Here is a 22392-nt window from a genome sequence, read left to right as displayed (position 1 = left end):
TGAGCCATTCTATATAAGTTAACAAATTTACTGAAGTTCCATCACGAATGATTACTATATTGTCCAATTTCTACTGTACACTCTTTAACCCTTATCCTCGAGTGCCCCCTTGGCCTTGATAACGTGGTGATGCCTGTGTAAAAAAAAGAGAAAAAAATGTACAGCACTCATCTGCTTTCATTCTCTCTATTTCACTTCTAACTTTCTTTTCTTTTTGCAAGAGGAGTGAATTAGTAGCAACACTAGTCACTGAAGCGACGTGATTGCTATGGAAACCAGTCATAAAAAGCATCATTACAAATTTTTACGATTTTGAACACCAGTAAATTCATCATAACTTTTCTTTTACTGAACGAAAATTGAAAAAGTTTTTTCACAATATAGCTGAGGTGATCTATAAACTGTAATAATTGTTTGAAATTTTGTCGAAAACTGAGTGAGCGGTGAAGCTTTAAAGCAGTTCTAAATAACTATAATTGCCACTTAACCATATATTCAAACACTACTGTGTTTGAATGATAGCATATACTTTGAATAAATACATAAAATAAACAGATCTTAATAAGTTCACAAATGCGACAACTATCTTAGACTTTTATCCATGACAATACATGGGTTTAACCATTATTTCTACTCAAAGCTTGCTGTGCATAAACAACAGTCTAAGGTTCCAATGCAATAAAAATTATCATACATTAATATGTAAAGATAGTGATGACAGGAATATTATGGTTAATTGTAAATTAAAAGTTCTATTTTTTACTTGCCAGTCTAATTCCACTTCTTGTCCCATTCTTACAGTGTTTTCCTTTTCTCTTTTTTTACGGCATTCTTTTGGTTTGTTTTCATTTTGAAAAAGAGATGTGGTTCTCATAATAATAAGGACATTTATCATCCCAATTAAACAGTAATTCCATATTTACTGATTTATATAATGTGATTGATTTTGAAAAATATATGTTGATTTATAAAATCAACAAGACCTTCGTTCTTTTGTCTGTTTTTGTTCATACATCACATTATTTCAATATACTGATATTCTACATTGTTACAGTCTTCTTATATGCTTATATCTTTGTTTACCAGCAATGCTTCAAGCAAACAACCCCCCCCCCTTTTTTAAAGCAATTATTAGTTCATTGGTATATGGAATGAGAATGATATCAGCTTTAATTTTTGGTTGATCATGTGTGTCCAGCTTTGCAGTTAAGTCAATAGAATCACTTTGACTATTTGTGCCATTTGTCCGCCATTGATCAATGATTGATTTGTGTAATCAATCTTTGATCTGATTTTAACATTAGTCATAAGATTAAGTCTGGGTTTCATTTAAGTTTTTAATTTCTGACAAACATTTTAAATTAGCAATGCACATGAAAAAATTGGAATTGTTTAGAATATCTCAATAATGGCATACACAGAAAAAGCTGAACTAAGAAAGAATCATTTTTAATTTTTTAAATCTGACTAAAAATAAGGAAGTTATGACTATTTTTGTGCTTCGCACATTTGGATATTTTTCCCTTTTTGAAATCATGTTTTGTCACATTTTTTACACTATTTTTCAGTAAAAATCTTATATCTTTGTTAAAGATTAAGCAATGAAATTTGTCATATAAATGTACTTTTGTGTAAGGAATCTGAATATGGTACTAAAATTCTCCAGAAATTAATGGTTTCCAAATAATCTATAGTAAATGCACATAAATGTTGCAATTCCACCCCCTCCACCCAATTTTAGAGAACTCAAAGTTGAATTGTAATGTATTTATGTTCAAGAAACTGAAATCTAATACTAGGACTGTTTAAACATAAATATACTGCGAGATTTCTTTGGTATTATTGTAGATTAATACTTGGTAAATCGCCCCCACCTGCCTCCCCAAAATATGTGATTCTCCCTTTTTCAGGCAATTACATATGAACGCACTGAAAAACTTGGCAAAAATTAAGAAAACAGAAATATAAATTTAATATAAAAATCTAATGTAAAATAATCTTAAATTTTAGGACCATTCTAACATTTTTTTTTTTCTATGGGAAATAATTCCTGTGAGTTTTTTTTTTGACAATTATGTGTGTTTTTAAGGTCTTTGTAAGAGGAGGCTTGCCACTCGGACTTCGAGTTAGTGAACACCCTGAAAACTTGAGAGGAAAAAAACAAAAAAAAAAAAACAATGTTTATGATTTCTGATGGGCGTATGAGACGAATGGATTCGCCAATCATTTTTATAACCAACGGCTGTGCTAAACAACCAATGAAAACGTCGCAAAATTATAAAAATTGTTGAATTTTGGATTCAATCAGTTCGCCGTTTACTACGTCAAGGACCGCATTTAATTCTTCACCACCATCTTGGTTACTGATCTGAACTACGCCGCCATCTTTGTTCAACACAATGTCTCAAAACTTAACAGGTTATGCGCCCAGCCACCGTCTTTTCTTTGACGGATTGGAATCTAAATTTGAATTGTGGCAGGTAAAATTTCTGGGATATCTAAGGATTCGAAAACTACGCAAAGTCATACAATCTACAACAGAGAATCAAAACGACCCCAAATTTCTCGAAAAAAACGCGACTGTTTTTACAGAACTGATTCAATGTTTAGATGATAGAAGTCTGTCTCTGATTATAAGAGACGCATTGGATGATGGGAGGAAAGCATTGAACATATTACGAGAACATTATTTATCAAAAGGGAAACCGAAAATAATATCCCTATATACAGAATTAGCCTCTTTGAAACGTAACGAGGATCAAACGATTACCGACTACATCATAAGGTCAGAAACAACCGCCAATGCCTTAAAACTCTCAGGTGAAATAATAAGCGATAGCTTGTTGATATCAATAACCCTCAAGGGACTTCCAGCCGATTTTAAACCATTTACAACTGTTATAATTCAGAAAGACAAATCCATAAATTTCAGCGAATTTAAAGTGGCATTGCGCAGTTACGAAGAGACTAATCGTATGATCGTGGACAATAATAACTCCAGCAATATTATGAAGTTCAAAAATGCTTCTCGAAAACAGACACCACCAAATTACGCACCTCACCGCAACGTATTCTCCAAAAGTAATTTTCCCAAGAAAAAGAATAAATTATCTGCTATAATTGTGGACAACCCAACCACAAAAGTTTCCAATGTCGATATAAACGCTCTAAAATGGACTCCGTCAAAAATGTTGAGAACTTTGAGGAAGAACATACATTTCTATTCACATGTAACTTTGACAATACCACAAACGCTAAAAATCTCCTTGTAGACTGTGGTGCTACAGCACACGTTATCACCAAGGAATCTGATTTTATTAATTTTGATTCAAACTTTAATCCTCAAAGTCATTTTGTTGAACTTGCCGACGGTAGTCAAATAAATGATATAGTCTTGAAAAGACGCAATGCTAAAATATATCTAAAAAATAATAAAGGCGAAATCTGTAACTGTATTCTAAAAAATGCTCTGTTCATACCTACATTTAAGCAAGACATATTTTCTGTGCAGGCTGCAATTAAACAAGGCACGAATATACAATTTGGCCAAAATACATCAAAATTGACATACCCCAATGGAACTGTATTTGACATTAAAGAAAATAGCGTACTATATTATTTAAAAAGTATGGTTCCCTCAAAAACTGCCTGTCACGACTTGGAAACCTGGCATAAAATTCTAGGACACTGCAATACAGTTGATATTAAAAAATTACCAAATGTAGTCGAAGGCATGAAAATAATACCTTCAGACGATCTCCCAAATTTTGATGTGTGTGCACAGGGGAAAATGACAAAAGATATAAGCCGAAGGCCAGACAAAAAAGCTACAAAAATTCTCCTACTTGTATATTGTGACTTAGCAGGTTCGATCATCCCGATGGGGAGAAATAACCTAAAGTACGTTTTGAACTTTATTGATAATTTTTCCGGTTTAATTATGGTTTACTTTCTAAAAATCAAATCCAACACTATCCTCGCCACTAAGAAATATTTAGCTGATGTTGCCCTGTACGGTTCAGTAAAATGTATTCGCTCAGACAATGGAACTGAATTTACTAGTAAAGACTTTGAACTTCTATTAATTAACCACCACGAGAAATCGGCGCTGTACTCCCTCTTCCAAAATGGCACAGCTGAAAGGGCATGACGAACCCTTTTTGAGATGACAAGATGCCTACTTATCGAATCAAAATTAGCGCATAGTTTATGGACATACGCTTTAATGGCAGCAGCATATATCAGAAATAGATCGTTCAATAAGAGACTAGGAAAAACGTATGAAGCGTTTTGCGGTGTAAAACCTAAAATGAACAGAATGTATCTATTTGGTTCTGATTGTTTTGCATTTATAGAAAACACCAGTAAACTAAATACTAAAAGCGAAAAAGGTACTTTCGTAGGTTGCGATAAAAATAGTCCGGCATACTTAATCTACTTCCCAAACCAAAATACCATAAAAAGGGTTAGATGTGTAAAATTCAATGATACATTAAATTTAAAAATTGGCGATCCAGTGAATGAAAAACGTGAAATATTGCCTAGCATCTTAATCGATCACAATGAAAATATTAATAACGACGACAATTACAGTAGAACTTCTGACGAAAACAGTAACCAGACACGTCAATACCCAATAAGGGAGCGAAAAAGGCCAGACTTCTTACAAATTGAAAAGATACAAGATTACGCCTTGGATTACTGTTATTCGTTGAACAGCGCACCGGAAAGTTATAATGAGGCGATTAATTCACAAAACCACCAAGAATGGGAACAAGCTATGGTATCCGAATTGAAAGCTTTATCTGAAAATAACACATACGAAATAGTGGCAAAACCAACAGATAAAAATATAATTTCTTCACGCTGGGTTTTTTCCAAAAAAATTACAGCTTCTGGCAGTGAAACTTTTAAAGCAAGATTTGTGGCGAAACGTTTCTCACAAATTCCTGGAGTGGAATATTGTGCAACATTTACACCAATGACAATTTTAACAACAATTAGAATTTTATTACAACTTGCCACTCAATACAATTTAAAAATACATCAAATGGATGTAAAAAATGCTTATTTAAATGCTCCGATTGACTGTGAAATCTACATTTACCCTCCAGACGGATTTAAAATAAAAAATAAAAATTGGGTGTGGAAATTAGATAAATCGTTATATGGACTAAAACAAAGTGCACACAATTGGAATTTAACACTCCATAATTATTTAATAGAACAGGAATTCAAACAATGTCCCGTAGACACGTGCATGTATACCAAAAATGTAGGTAATAAATTGTTGATTTTGGTTTTTTTGGTTGACGATATATTACTCACCTCAAACTGTGACAACATTATGTTAAAAATGAATTAAATAAAAAATTTAAAATGGCCGATCTTGGACGACTGTCATGGTTCCTCGGTATAAAATTTACCTGTGAAAATGAAACTATAACTATGAACCAATCACGATACATTGAAAAAAGTCTGCTCAAGTTCGGAATGCAAGATTGTAAGCCGCGTTCAACTCCCGTCGAAATGGACATAAATAAAAATATAGGGACCGAAACAAAATTCATAGATAACCGAATATACAGGGAAATGGTAGGGAGCCTCATCTATTTGATGACTGAAACAAGGCCTTACATATGTTACACTGTAACAAAGCTATCTCAAAACTTATCGAAACCGACAATTAAAAACCTTAATCGTGCAAAACAAATCCTTCATTACCTAAAAGGAACCAAGGAACAATCTTTAAGATTTAAAAAATCCTCATATCCTCTAAATTTAGAAGGCTTTTCGGATTCAGATTGGGCTAACTCTGAGGATAGAAAGAGTATAGCGGGGTATTGTTTTAGACTGTCGAAGACTGGACCTATGATCTCTTAGAAAACTAAAAAGCAACAAATTGTTGCACTTTCTACTCGTGAAGCAGAATATGTGGCTCTTACTCATTCCGCGCAGGAGACAAATTTTCTGAACACCCTTCTAAAATCTATTTTAAAACCAGATCTAAGTAAAAAACCTATAGTAATTCATTGTGATAATCAGAGCAGTATCTTATTAGCAAATAATTCATCAAAGGTCGAAGCATATTGATATCAGATATCATTTTATAAGGGATGAAATAAGAAAAAAATCTATTACTCTTACTTATGTGACGTCTGAGAATAATATAGCCGACATTTTCACTAAACCTATAAAAACAGTAAAATTAAGGCATTTTATAACCGAACTTTTTGGAATCTAATTATGAATAAATCTCTTTTCAGAAACCCAAAAGGAGAAGCATGAACAGTTAAAATCATACAAAAAAAAAAAAAAAAAATTGTAAATTGTCCCGGGCACAACGTTAAACTGCGACCATTTCTACGTTAGTAACCAAATTAACCAATTAATACCTAACATGTTTCCAGTTTTTGTTACAAAAAAAAGAAAAAAAAACACTTGTTAAAACTCTCTTGTAAACTTCCTATTTGTCGAATAGTTCTTTTTGTATCTTTTTTTTTTTTTGCAATCATTTGTTAAAACAAAACAAAATGTATATTTGTGTATTTTTGTGCATATGTTTATATGTATTTGAAAAGTATTCTATTTGTATGTTTATATATATTTAAAAGTGTTTATTTTTATATGTATCCAAAAAAAAAAAAAATGGCTTCTTTTTGCACACATTATACTGTAACACTAAAGAGAGGCCACATCAGACCTGTAGAGTTGATGTGACGTTTCTTTTGGTTAAAAGTAATTTTTTGTTCCCGGACGATGATCGGGTTTGAAGGAATAAAAATTATTATTAATTTTTTTTTGTCAATAAATTCTGAGCTAAGTCTGTTGTTGGGATGGCGGCAGCAAAAGTGCCTTTGTAGCGAGAGGTTTAATCACATTCTAGACTTCAAAAGCGAAAAAGAATGCATAAAATATTTTAGCCAAAATACACAGGCGTTTGATCTGAAATGGCCGAAATCATAGTTGTGCAGGAGCCGGAGGGTTGGGGATTTCACACCCGCAATTGGCAAAACTATGAGCCAAGTTTGATCTGTGAGTTTGACAAGTTGAAAAAGTCGGGTTGTTTTTGATCTGAGAGAAACACACGCAGTGACTCGGCATTATGTTTTAGAACAAAGAATAGGAAAAAAATGAATTGTCCGAAATTTCAAAACAATAATATGACGTATCGAGAATTGTCATTTGGTGAATCAGGTCGAACGAAAATTGAAGTTATGAAATATTTTTGCTCGGATGGGAAAATGTGTTGTCCGATAAGTTCAAAGCGACAAATGCATTCTTGGTCTTTTGACGTGAACAAAATGTCTGATATAATGGGATGGCCGACAACCAGAACTTAATTCAAAGATAAACTAAAATTCCTTTGAATTATCAAAGCGAAAAATGAGATCAATAGATAATTTTAAAACAAATAAAATCGCGTGATTTACTTTAAGTCAAAGGAAAAATAATTTTCCTGGATATGGAAAAAATTCCATTAGTAAGCCAGGGAGGAGTTAAATAATACAACGTGTAAGTTGGGCGTTAATTAAAAGAGGAGTCAATCCAATTTTGGAAATGGACCAATGAAAAAGGGCCCTGTCAAAGTATAATCAACCAATGAGAAAAGGCCCCGTCGAATTATAATCAAGCAATTTGATTGGTCGATGACGAACATGGGTGTCGTCATCATTCCATAATTGTATTATAAAAGAAATGAAAAATCAGAGATTAAGTCAGAGAGAGTCCGGGTCAGAGTCAAAGAGAGCTAAGTCAAGTTGTTCCGTCTCGGCAGAATCACCTGTTCTCTCTCTCCCCCTCGCTTGTTGCCTGATAACTCAACGCTTATAACGTGTCGATCACTTAACGAGAATTATGCAAAGTCCGCGATACCGACCAGGTATTTCAACAACAGAAGCTCAGTTATAGAACTAACTGCTTGCTTGAATTAATTGTCAACTATATGTATATGCTGTAAATACTTCTTTTATGAATTTCCGAAATGTATATTATATTAACCAACCTCCGGAGTTTTATTGCTGATGTGCGTTGATCCCTATATGTGTATATTTCTTTATTTGCCATTTGTGACACCGTATCCGTCAACGAACACCCAGAATAACTAGACGATCCACGGAGAACAGGCCTTGAGGACCGAGCATCCGAGAAGAATCCCCAACGCTTTAACGAAGAACTCACTGGGTGACGCGACGTACTAACGGTTGGCAGACCTGGTTGCCCAGTCGACATATCATAACTGTACCGACCAGGGTGCAGATCATAACTGGGCCGCGATCAGAGGTTCAAGGTCGTGTAAGACCACGTTACAAGGTCACAATACCACTATATTAATTCTTTTTAACCGATGAGAATAAAGACAAATTCCCATAAAACCAGAAGAAAAAGAAAAAAAAAAATACAAAACAAAACAATTATTTTATTGGTTTATTTTTCTTTGTTCATTTATTTTTATTTATTTATTTTTCTTTCCTTTTCTCAAGTGAAACCAAAATTGAATCCGAAAGGATTTTTCCATTATATCAAAAAAGGGGTGTAAAATGTTTTTGACTTCTGATGGGGGTATGAGACAAATGGATTCGTCAATCATTTTTATAACCAACGGCTGTGCTAAACAACCAATGAAAACGTTGCAAAATTATTATAAAAATTGTCGAATTTTGGATTCAATCAGTTCGCCATTTACTACGTCACGGACCGCATTTAATTCTTCGCTGCCATCTTGGTTACTGATCTGAACTACGCCGCCATCTTTGTTCAACATATCTCAGAACTTAAGAGCTTAACTACGCGACGGAGCGCATTTGATTCTTGGTTGCCATCTTGGTTACTGATCTGAACTACGCCGCCATCTTTGTTCAACACAATGTCTCAAAACTTAACAATTTTAGAGTATGGGATCAGTTTTACATATAAATTTAATGTAAATTAATCCACAATTTCCAGGCCATTTTAGTGTTTTAGAGCAGTTAAATTATTTTTCTATGAGAGACAAATGGTGTGTGTTTTTTAGGGGATACTTTTGTTTTTTTGGGGGGGGTTTCAGATGATTATGTATGGTTTTGAGATGGTTTATAAGAGGGGGGGGAACTTGTCATTCATACTTAGAGTTAGTGGTAGAGTAATGAAAAGGCTTTGATTATGCCATTCGGACTTTAGGTTAATAGAGTTAAAGGAGATTTTTCGGGGTAGGACTTGTCACAGATTATAAGTTAATGGTATGACAGGTTCAAGGGAGACATTTTTAGTAGGTGGGCTTGTCACTTGGACCTAGATTTAGTGGCAGTATAATTTTTGTATATATATATTAACTTTTCAAACTGAAAAATTGTCAAAAAAATTTCGAGTACTATTTTAAAAGACAATAGTGGCCAGGAAATGTGGGATCATTATGCATTAAATTTATATGCGAAAATGATCCCCCCTCTCTACTCTAAACTATTTTTGTTGGCATTTTCTTTTATTTTTTATTAAGTTTTTTTAGGGTATTCACACATAATTGCCTAAAAGAATAGAATCTTTTTTTAATTGGCAGCTATAAAGTCATTTGTTATTACAATTAAAGTTTAAAAGTTAAGTATATTTGAAAACCAATATTTCTTGAAGAAATTTTTGAATTGGCACCTATTTGAAAACTAATTGAAGGAATTTTTTTTTTAAGAATCACAAACCTCATTAATTTTAAACAAAAGTTGTTTTTTTTTGTTTTTTTTCACAAAACTCAATGATTTCAAACTAACAGCCAAGAACCAAGCTGGTGCTGACTAGCTTATAATTACCAGCATTACCCTTCAAATTGTCTACTGAAAAACGTTTTAAATCATGGGAAGAGAGGCTATTTAAAAACGGATGGTACCAAAAGATAAATCAACACAAAATTGGCATTTTAATGCATGAAAATGATAAAAACATTAATTTACTTAGTATCTGGGATACAAAAAATATTTAGAAAAAATGTTCAAAACATGTCATGTTAAAGTTTTATTTTTAAAACAAAAAAAAAAAACAAAGCAAAACAAATGGGCGAGTTTATTTTGTACCCTGACAATAAGTGAGATTTGTTTTTTCTGAATGCTTATTTGTTTTTTAATTCCCTGATGAAATTCCTCATAGGGGATTGGTACCAAGCTTGTAAGCACCGCAGGGAGTAAAAAAAAAATTGACACAAAATAACTGTTTCATAGTGTTAACATTTTTATTATAATTTGCTAAAAACTCTTCAAATATATCATGTAGATTATTATTTACTAGCAGTGGATGCGTGGCTTTGCCCAGTTGTAAAATACACTTAAATATATATTAATGCAGATTTTGTATTTATTATTACAGAGCCAATTATCTATTGAATATTGTATCTAATCATAATAATACTATAATATTGTACTGATTTCAAAATATTTAAAAAACAAAAAATGACTTGGGTGATATCAGCTAGAATCAAAACCAAAACATTTAACACTCCAGATGTGTTCTCTACTATTTGAGCTATTGACAGATGAACTATGAATTTGTGCATGCACAAAAGCAATAGAAATGTCAGCAAATTTTAATAGAACTTGAGATCTTGAAATCTCCAAAGCATTTTTATGCTTAGTGGGTATTACTATTTTAAACTTGTTGAAATATTATCTTCCAGGATATATTTTTTAACAAATAAATTGTTTTACTTTTTGTAATTTTTCTTTGGCATAACCTTTTTTAACGATTTTTTAATCTTAGATTCTGCAATAAATCTTATTACATTTGTGTAATCTTCAAATTTTTGCCCTTTTTTATGCTGTTTATTTTTTTTGTTTTATTCTAATAGATCATGGCCATTCTCATTCACATGGACATAGTCATGGATTTGGTGAGTACCATTAGGGAAATGTCTCTCTTGATTTCAGGAGATTCTTACAAATCAATAAATGTCCTTCACAGAAATATTGATCATCTTTCCATGTCAATCAATTCAATAACAGAAAAATAATCTGGTTTTGTTTGTTATTCGGCTTTATTAACATAGTGGATTATGCAATCACCAATCAAAATCCTATTCGCCCCTCTCCTTTCACTATGGACAAAATAACAATTTGTGTTCAGCTAATCATATACAATAAATAGATGAATTGTATATTAGCATTAAATAACCCTGAATGGTTGACATCAAAAGAATCAAAACAAACTACAATACCATTACTCATGAGATTTATCTGTGAGAGAAGGACCATTAAAAAAGATACTTTTTAACACATTCTTTTAAACATTTTAATTTAAAATTAGGTGAAAATCACTGAACAAAATTTAAAACGCATGTACATAAGTGAAATTTTATTGTGCTTTTGTTTTGGGGGGTGTGTGTGTGTGTGTGTATATATATATAATATAATATAATAATTACTGGGATTATGGTATAATATTTTTTGCTTCGTTTGGTTGTTCTTTCTCTTAGTAAAGATTGTTTCAAAAGTAAATGCTAAGGTAATTATTTGAAAATTTAATTTAAATTAATTTCTAACAGCTGAGTGTTATAATAAAAAATAATTGCAATACAAATAGGTGTTTACAAAAATCTGTTGTTTTTACTTGAATTAAAAATCGTCATATATGTTCTTTTCTTTAAGTTTACAAGTGTTTTTTGTCACTGTGTGTTATTCAATTAGCTTTCTGCTTTTTTTTTTTTTTTTTTTTCAAAATTTTGCATGACTTTTAATGCAAAAACAATGACCGCCAAATTTTTAGTGAAAACTTTAGTTTATCTTTCATGAGATAAAAATGATCAAAAGTTGGGGGAGTTTTTTCTTCAAAATATTAAAAATTTCTATTTAGGTTTGTGCTCAAAATCTATAAAAAGATCTAATTGACAAAAAAAAATTATATCGATTCAATATGCTATTTACTATGGATAAAATAGCAATCTGTTTTCAATAATTTGCAATATGTAGTATTTTGTCATTAAATAACCAAAAAAAGATTGAAATGGCATAAGATAAACCAAAACCATATGTGTTTATTAACTTATTTTTTTATCATATCAAATATATTTGTATAAATTTTAACATAAGGACTTAAGTTATACCTCATTTTCTAGTTAGAATCATTATATTAAACAATGTAATGTACTTAATCTTTCTGAGTTCTTTGTATTATTGAAATTTTAACTTTTCTTTCACCAAAACTTTTTATAGTTCTTCTGCTTGTTTATAGGTCTTCAAACTGAAAAAGATCATGATCATAGTCATGACCACGGTCATGACCATGGGCATAGTCATTCTCATGAGGAAAAAGACCATGGACATAGTCATGGAAATTCTTCAAAAGTTTCACAAAAACAAATTATGCAAGGTAAGTATTGCAAAATTAACATTAACAACATTAACAAGCATGCATGTTACCAGAGAATATCAAAGAACTCATGCCAAACTTCTATATTTTTATTCAAATTTTATTTTTACTTAGCTATAGATATTCTCATGTTTAAGTTATTAGTAAAGTATTAACTTTACAAGTAACATTCAAATATTTCATAACTGCGAAAAAGTATCCTTGTGGCAACCTAGTTAAATAGAAGCTAGAATTGTTTTAATGGGATGGTTGGGAGTGTTCTGTACATAAATACTGGAAAGAAAATGATATTTAATATGTAATAAAAATATACATGCCTTACAATAACCCTATCCAGAATCTTGGAGGAAAAAAAAAAAAATGAAAAACTGAAAATTGGTATTAAAAAAACCATTAAAGACCAATTTATTGTCTAAGGGACTGCTAACAGTCAATTTTATCCCAAACAATTTTTTATGGATTAGTGCATCAGGCAATACGAGGGGCGTGCAATAAGTAATGCCCTGACTTACTTCCAGTTGTCTGATCTAGCTGAAATTTTGCGTGTGCAATGATTTATATCTCTACGGGTTATGTGGCAAATTACAGCTCTGAACTAATTGTGGTTTCTGTTTTACAGGTGTTTGAACTGAGTCAGGTGTGAAATGGAGCCTGTTGAATGTCGAGCAGTGATCTGGTTTTTGTATTTGAAAGGACACACACCACAGGAGACTTTTGATAAAGTGAAAGAAGCTTATGGTGATAATGCCCCATCATATGACCTCGTAAAACGCTGGCATTGTGAATTCAAACATGGCTGAAAGTCTGTGAAAACAGCTCCCAGACCTGGTCACCCCCCCTTCTGCCATTGATGAGGCATCTGTCCATCAAGTTGAGGCTGCCATTTTGGAAGATCGGCGCATTACTATTCGCCAAATAGCCCAAGATATCAAGATTAGTAAAGGGTCTGTAGAAACTATCATTCATGACCATTTGCATATGCAGAAGGTGTCTGTCAGATGGATTCCCAGGTTGCTCACACCATTCCAGAAGCGAGAACGCGTTGAGTGCTCGAGGATGAATTTGGAGATGTACCAAGAAGATGAGTCAAAGTTTTTCAAAAGATTGATTACACAGGATGAAACTTGGGTCCATCACGTTGATCCAGAAACCAAAGGCCAGTCAATGCAGTGGAAGCACTTGGACTCACCACCTCCAAAGAAGGCAAGGGTGCAGCCCTCTGCTGGCAAGGTCATGCTCACAGTCTTCTGGGACCAGGACGGAGTAGTGATGACAAATTTCCTGGCAAAGGGTACCACAATTACAAGAGCCTATTATGCTTCACTTTTGAGGAAATTAAGGGAAGCTATCAAAATCAAGATGCGGGGCAAGATCAGCAAAGGTACCTTCCTCCTGCAGGACAACGCTCCGATCCACAACTCGCATGTCGCCAGATCAGAAGCACGGGCATGTGGTTATGAAATCCTTCCCCATCCTCCCTACTCTCCTGACCTTGCACCTTCTGACTTTCACCTCTTCCCAGCCAAGAAGTTGTTTTTGAAAGGAAAGCGTTTCCCAGATGATGCAGCCTTGATTTCTGAAGTCATGTCGTGGTTGGAGGATCAACCTGGGGTGTTCTACAAAAACGGCCTCCAGAGCTGCATCAAACGATGGGAGGAATGCATAACTCTGGGTGGTTCCTATGTAGAGAAAGACTAATAACTGTGCCAAGTTTTGTTGCTCTGCTGCTATGGGAAGTGGGTCAGGGGCATTACTTATTGCACACCCCTCGTAACTCTAGGAAGTTGAAATGCCTGACATAAAGGCCTCTCATTATCTATGGAAACTATGAGCACAGATTGCTTGTACTAAAACTAAAAAGTCAATTTATAATCAAAGGAACGAATAAGTCCACTTTACTCCCCCAAATTTAGTTCAAACTCATTAACACTATCTTATGGATTGCAGTGACTTATGCAGTTGGCCAAAAAGCTCCCTACCCCACCAAAAGGTCATGACTTGGAGAAAGGTTTCCCATGACTATTACTGCAGTTTTAAAGAACAAAATTTATTTAGAGAAATAATTCATTAAAATGTCTAACACAGTAATATTTGTATCATTAAACAGCATGTAAAAATTTTTTTTAAATAAAAAAAAAAAACCATCTTTGTTTTAGATTCGACTAAATATGTTTGAAATAGATTTTAAGAATAAAAAAAATGCTTCATTTGCTTTTTGATTCCAAATCAATGTTCGCAACACTGCAAAATTGTAGAATTGATCATAGTGTGAACAGTGTTAGACACAAAAGATGTGTAAATGAATTTAAAATATGTTTGTAAATCAAATTGACTAAGCATAGATGATTGTATGGATGATGCCAAAGTCTGCTGGGTGTTCTAAAATGCACATTCTGCAATTGCATGAAAATCGATACTCGAAAAGAAAAAATTAAACACTTATTCGACATGATCCAGGAATCTAATTTGTATTTCATATTAATTATGTGAAAAACTCTAAAAAGAAATATGAACAATGTAAGCAAGTCATTAACTTTGAAAATCACTTCGTTTTTGAATACCATTGTGTTTTAATTTATTCCTTCACTGAGTAATGTGAACAGAAGTATTTCCAATAGCTAATCAAAACAGCTCCCCAAAACGAAAATGTAGTAAATGTGAGCATTCTATATTTAGGTAAAAAATGTAGTGTGGCTAACATACAATAGCTAGATTTTAACTGTTAGAAAGAAATAGTTGTCTATGAAGACTTCCTGGTTTACATGGTATAGTATATGTGAGAATGAAAATTGTTTTGATTTCTTTTATATGAGTGAGTGTTGAGCAGGGAGTGGGGGGATTAAAAATTAAAGTAAATGTAAAGAATGCATATTTTCTGAAAACACAGATCCTTATTCTGACCTAAATTGCTGCTAAATCAGTCAATGAAATAGTTTATTATGAAGATGATACATTTTTCTTATCAGTTTTTGTATATATGTGTCTTATAATGCTGACTTTAACCAGTAATACCTTTGTCATGATTCTGTCCAAGTTTTTTTGTCTCTTCTTTCATACTAGCAGGGTTACCTGGCATTACCTGGCGTTCTTGGAAAGGAAATAGAATAGTTAAAAAAAAACATCTTTCTTTAAAACATTTTTTTTTGTGTTACTTTCTAAACACGGTCCTCCGACTGTTTCTCTAATTGATATGTAAATTTTTTACATTGCTAAAATAAAAGAGTAAGTAATCAGTAGCTGACTGTTTCACCTAGTTTCAATATTTTTTAAATGTTTATAAATAAGAATGAAATAAAATGGGAACATCAGGTTGAACACCGATGACTGTATCCTTGTTCTGAGCTAAGCACTGGATCCTGGATCAATCAGATAGTTACAGGTAAAATAGTGTTTATTTTTTTTAAATTTTGACTTTTCAATTGCATCATTGGGCAGAAAAACGAACACCACAACTAGGTTAATTGTTGTATCAGCTTTATTATAAGCTGAGATAACAATTAACCTAGTTGTGGTGGTTGCATGTCTGTCACAATTTTCAATAATATTTGTTATATTTGTAAATGCTTTTCTGAATATAGACATTTAGATATGCAGGGGCATATTTTTGCTTGTCTCTGATATAAGTGTAATATTTGGTCCCATTTTTTTCTCATATCTCAAAATAAGGTGTGGGAGAGATGAAGCAATTGGTAGATATCAACATATTCTCAGTCATACAGAGTGAAACAATAAAATTGCCGCCCTAGAAAAGACAACACGATTTCATTTCCATTTGATGAAAACCGGTTGTCTTTTTTTTTGTTGCAGACCATTTACTAGTTGGCCAGTTGTGTATAAAACCGAAGAGTGGTAGGAGCCTTCTATTATGTCTGAAAGTGACACAATATTCAATGAGCGAGATCAGATATACAGCTGTACAACTCATCCTCTCTACTGATCCAAGTTATGACAACAGGACCATTGCCAGCATCCTCAAAATGTAAATCCGAATGGTCAAACGTTTGGGCGCCCAGTTCAACAAAGTTTCCAGCAACAGTGATGGTCTTTGGTGTGGTTTCAAGTGAGGGCCATATCATGCCACCTCACATCTTCAAAGTTGGCTTGAACACCTGGATGTACTGAAGAGTGTGGTGACTCCTGATACAATCAGATGGCCACTGGCAGACCCTGGGTGTGGCAGTAGAACCCGGCGCTGGCCTACAAGTCCAAAGAAACCTCGGCTTGGCTTCAGAAGGAGTACTACAACTTTGTACTCTTCTCTCACTGGTTCCCCTCCTCCCCCAACCTAACCTGCTGAACTACTTCATTTGGCCATACGTCGAGAACATCACCAATATTACCTCCCACAATGCCACAGCCAGCCTGATCGCTGCCATCCACTGGGTATTTGCCAAGCTCCTGCTGGCACTTGTAGAAAAGGCATGCTCCCAGTTCCGAACTATGTTGTGGTGATGATTGAGGCTGACGGTAGCTGCATTGAATAGATGTCATCTACTACATAATCAATCTCTACTACATAATCAAGTTATTTGAATTGATTTTTTCAATGAAAATTTTAAAATAAAGCTGTAATGTTGTTTTCTTTAGGGCGACAAAATTATTGTTCCACCCTTGTAGTGATTGATCGATTTTCAATTTAAATGCTTTCTCTTCAGAATCAAATCAGTCAAAAGCAAAGAACATAAATTCCCTTTTAAACTATTCAAGAAAAAAAGATGTTCAATTTTTTTCTCTATAATAAATCCATAATTTAAAGTAGATTTCCTTTATAATTCAATTTGATAGTAGAGGGATAAAAAGAATGAGCAAATATATATATATATATATATATATATATATATATATATATATATATATATATATGATATCACGTATGTTGGCAACTGTCTCAGTCTCTAAGCAAAAGCAAAAAAATTTTATTTGTTTTTATTCTAATAAAAAAGTTTATGCGAAAAGATTTTTACTGAAAGTAAAAAGTATCATTTTTGCTATAAAATGGGAATCATTCATTATTGATTTGAGAACATTTTTTTTTTTGTTTTTTAAATGAACATTTTATATGCCTTTAAATTATCAATGTGAAAAACTTGATTGATAAATTTAATTACCTATACAACAAATTTGTATAGATCTTCAATTAAGTTTTTGTCAGCACATTTAATTAAACTGAACGAGTAGGAAATTATTTGTCAGATGAAATGACAGAATAAACAATTTCTATTATTTTTTTAAATTATACTTTAAATCAGTCTCTTTTTTATTATGCTAAAAATATTAAAATTTTGTTTGCATATATCTTCTTGTATATAATAAAAGAAGCACAATTTTTTCCCTCTGGACGAAACTACCGTAGGTTGCCTACAACAGATGGGACCTAAAAATTTATTAGGTTCACGCCAGTATCCATAACATTACTTAACTATAGACCTAAATTTCAGACACATTATTTTGTGATAATAAAACATTAAATTTATTCCGAGGAGCGCTATCATCATCGTCATAACCTGCAGAGGAAGTAGCTAAATTTTCACTACCATATCGACAAGTCCTCTTACGCCCCCCCCCTTCTACACCGTGTGCATTTACACTTTATTTTACTCTCCTGGGTGTTATCCAACATTAACTGACTATAGAAATCCTACACAATCGCATATTCTTACCATCTACATTATAGACAAATAATGATCTCTCCCGTTCAGAAACCCGGGCAAGCTGATTGTCTGAGAAGTATACATTCTAAAATTCCTCTATTCAGTTATACCACCATTAAACGAACAGTTCACTACTATAATACCTGCTGCCATTTTCCGTACATAAACAGTACCATTACGTTTTATTTTTTGTAATTCATGTACTTATTTCTAATTAGACCTCTTAACTTCTTCATTTACAAAGATATGATATTATCTTATATTACAAAATTGTACTCCACGCGAACACGACAATAAATGATACTCTTTTTTTTTCCTTCAAAATCTTCTGTTTATTTGTGCAAAAAAAAATATACTTAAAAAATAACAGATTTTTTCTTTTATATTTATTTACTTTGGAACATGTTCAGGCTGAACGTACATGACTGAGGCCCACATTGAGAAATACGCACTGACTACAATATTGAAGTATCATTTATTTTTAAAGAAAAACAAAAACGGTATTTCCCAGTCTGTTCATTTTTCATTTCGTTAGGAACCATTGTTTCATTTTGTGTGGACGACTTTTGGTTGTTAATCTTTTACAGATTTTTTTGTCACATGTAAACAAAGGGTAAATGTTACTATTTAGGAAGGAGAAAATCTATTGTACTTTTTGCAGGATACTTTTATCAAATAAGCGAATAATTAATTTTAGTTAAGATTTAGTTCATCAAAAGAAATATGTAAAATATGATTTTGTAATTGTGCCTCGTTTATTATATACAAGATGTAATTCATGGAATTATTTCTATTTAAACCTCTTCACTTTTTTTGTTTTCCTTTACAAATAATTGATACTTATTATATTACGAAAACAGATTGGGAAATACTTTCTTTCTTTTCCTTTACAAAATAATATCCTTTTGTTGCCTCAAAATCGTAGTTCTGTTTACTTTTGAAAAACTTATACTACAAAAATAACATAGATTTTTTTTCTTCCTACTTGTTTAATTCTGAACACGTTTGGGTCGAATGTACACGATTGAGAAATATGCACTGACTACAATGTTGTATGCAGCGCGTTGCAGGCATTGTTCCCTTTCTGCTCATATCGAAAAACTGAAATTTTATTTTATTGACTTTAAAAAAAAATGTTTGACAATACGACTGTTCTCATTCTAATTCTTTTTTTCTTTTTTTTATTCAATAATTGAAAATTACAATTTTCAATTTGCCTTGAATTTTGTAATTTCCTATTTATTTTGTTATATGGTTTATTTTTTAATTTTTTTTGCCGGATTTTACAAACATACAACTTTCCCACAGACAAAAAAATAATGTTGCTATGCACTTATGTTACCGTGATTAATTTTTTTATGGTTTAAGTGTCTCCCCCAATGTTTGAAGTTTTTATAATTGTTTATTATATAAATCTCACCTGTCTGCCTAAATGTATGTCTGCCTAAAACTTTTGACAGAGGCAACAAATTTTCATGAGATCAGTATTGTTTTGAAGCTCTACCCTTAAGACAACAAATATCTAAAAATTGGCCAAAAAAAGTAATTCTTTCACCTTCAACTGGGCACTTTTCTACAAGGAGGGGGCGCTTTTTTTCCCAATATTTTTAAGTCATCCTCTCTTTTTGATTGATTAACTTAATTTAAACCTTCGCCACTTCCAGTTTGACAATGGGCGCAACGGCAAGGACGTCATTTTTTTTTCACATTCTTTTCTTCCTTAAGTTTTTATTTTTATGGGGTGAGAGCAGGGACAGGTGCTCAAACCGGTAAGCACTGCTGTTTACATTTTTATGGATTTTTCTTTCCGGAGACCTTGCACTAAGATTAACTATTATTAAATATTTCCTTTTTTATTTTCACACACAAATACGTCAGAATGCAAAATGCCATTGACGTTTAAAACTATTTGTGTGTACTTTCATCTATTATAACTAGTATTGAATGTTTTTGTAATTAATTTTTAACTCAAATAGATCACAAAGCTAAATATATTGTTTTTTATAATTATATACCTTACATTTCAGGCTAATTTCTTGCTAATCACACTCACACTCACAAACTGGGGTGGCTGTTGCAAAAGCAATTCTTAACATAATTAGGTTGGGGGTGTCCATTCCGATTTCAGTTCTTAAAAAGAGGAGGTTAGTGGTTTGACTACAATAACACCACCAACCGTATTTTAATTTTTTACATGGGGTGAGGGATGCTACCACCAGGCAACGCCCGTTAATGGGTCCTGCTAGTTTTATATAAAATGTTAAAAATACCCTCCCCCCCCCACAAAAGTATTATTCAATTATAAAGTTGCTGCAAAAATGTCATTTTTTGACGTTCAACTTTGAAAGATCATAACTCCTTTCATAATAAACTTTATTAATCGAAATAAGAACCATTTTTGTCAATGAGAAACAATTTATCCCATTAGCATAGAAATCCAGAGTTCTGGAAATGATTAAATCATTGAAGGCCGATTCAGCATCATCTCAGCTTTTGAAGCATTTTTCGTGCAGGAAGTTGTCAAGATGCTTCAAAAAGTAATAATCAGTGGGCGACAGGTGAATATGGCGGATGAGGCAAAGTCGCATAGCCTAATTTGTTCAGCTTCTGTAGGGTCAGTTAAACAACATGTGGGTGAGCATTGTCACGGAGGAGAATTGGTCCCTTCATATTGATCAATCTCAGGCACAAACGCTTCTGGGGCATTTCGCCAATTTGTCAGCAGTACTTCTCTGCCGTAATTGTTTCATCAGAAGCTGTGATGGATAAAACTGGTCAGACCACCAAACAGTCAGCATAAGCTTTTTCTTTTCTTTTCTTTTCTTTTTTTTTTGTGCAATTTCGGCTTCAGTGAGTGTTGTGAAGCTTCTCTGGCATCCAACCACTGTGCTGAACATTGCCAGTTGTTGTAAAGGATCCACTTCTCATCACACATCACAATCTGCTTGAAAAATGGGTAATTTTTGTTGCGCAGAGTGAGTGTAGAAGACACCTAAAAACGGCAATTTTTAAAATTATTTTTCAATTCATGCAGCACACATTTATTCAACTTTTTGACTTCCCTTTACTTTAAATGGCGAACAACTGTTGAGTGGTCGACCTCGAGTTGAACAGCAACTTTTCGTGTTGTGTTGCGAGGATCAGCTTCAATTAAAGCTTTTAAATGTTCGTTATCAACTGTAGTCGACCGACCACGACCATCTTCATCTTCGAGGCTCTCCTCAACATTGCGAAATTTCTTGAACCACTGTTGTTCATTAGTGATTCCTGGGCCAAATACATGATTGACATCATGAGCTGTCTCGGCAGCTTTTCAGCTTAGTTTGAACAAGAACAAGAAAATAATGTGGATTTGAATTTTGTCCATGCTGTTGAAAAGCCTGCAAAAAAACGAATGAAAAAATTGACAACAGTAACGAATAACATGATTCAATAGTGAAAAATGCGCTCCAAAATGATATATTACATGGTTATATATATCAATGAATTAATTCAGAAATCAGATATAAAAGTAACATGTGAGAAAACAATATTGTTTTTGCACCAACCTAATATTTTTAAATATTCAAATGTTATACAACTCAATAAATTCATTCAATTCCTGCATGAATGTTATAACAAGTAGGAAAACAAACTTGTTTCAGCAGCTAATGGTTTTTTTTCTTGTGTTTCAGGGGTATTCTTACATATCCTTGCTGACACACTGGGCAGTGTAGGGGTTATTATCTCATCTGGTCTGATCCATCAATTTGGTTGGATGATAGCTGATCCTATATGTTCCATGTTTATAGCAGTGTTGATTGCCATCAGGTAATGTTTTTTGTTTTAATTATGTTTTTTATATTATCAGATGAAATTAAACTAGTGAATGTGAATAAACATTACTGCAATTTCATTACACAATTGATAATCAATTTTCTAAAGTAAGTAAAAGAAAAAATTGAATCTTTTCTCTTGAAATATGTAAGGGGAAAGCCATCACTCAAGTAAAAATGTTTTGATTTGTTTTTGGTCAAAATTTTGTTTTGATAACAAATACGATTTTTTTGTACAGATTCTTAATCTTTGTTATTCTGAGTTATTTTACCTTCTGAACATAAAATATGAAATGAATTTTTTAGCTTATTAAAAATTCATTGCCTAATATTATGTATAGTATATAATTCACTGTGTATATTTCATTGTTTGAATTGAACTTTTTCCAACTGTTTAAGGAATAAGATCAGAGTCTGAGTTTTATGTCACATGGTGATTACAGCACTTTCGATGCACTTGCAGCTTGAGAGAGGGGGTTCAGTCTTGAGGAAGGTGCTGTTTGTAAAAAGTGTCTCTATTTATGATGAATGTGTTAATGGATATAACTTAAAAACATGTCTTCTGTCTTCCCCTCATTCTGTCTTGTTTACCACACCCATTC

The 22392-nt window shown here is 32.8% G+C and overlaps 1 protein-coding gene across 1 annotated transcript in view; it reads left to right on the top strand.

Annotated features, from left to right (window-relative positions):
- Positions 1-22392, top strand: part of LOC145256409 (zinc transporter 7-like) — a 108381-nt gene that overhangs the window by 65182 nt on the left and 20807 nt on the right. Inside the window, exons 6-8 of the mRNA XM_080115279.1 lie at positions 10808-10849; positions 12187-12324; positions 21650-21785. Coding sequence (XP_079971405.1) covers positions 10808-10849; positions 12187-12324; positions 21650-21785 — 316 coding nt within the window. The remainder of the gene's footprint in view (positions 1-10807; positions 10850-12186; positions 12325-21649; positions 21786-22392) is intronic.

This window comes from Euprymna scolopes, chromosome 3 (genome assembly GCF_053919585.1).
Source record: "Euprymna scolopes isolate OS-2025 chromosome 3, ASM5391958v1, whole genome shotgun sequence".
Lineage (NCBI taxonomy): Eukaryota > Metazoa > Mollusca > Cephalopoda > Sepiida > Sepiolidae > Euprymna > Euprymna scolopes.
This window is presented reverse-complemented; position numbering and strand designations above follow the sequence as displayed.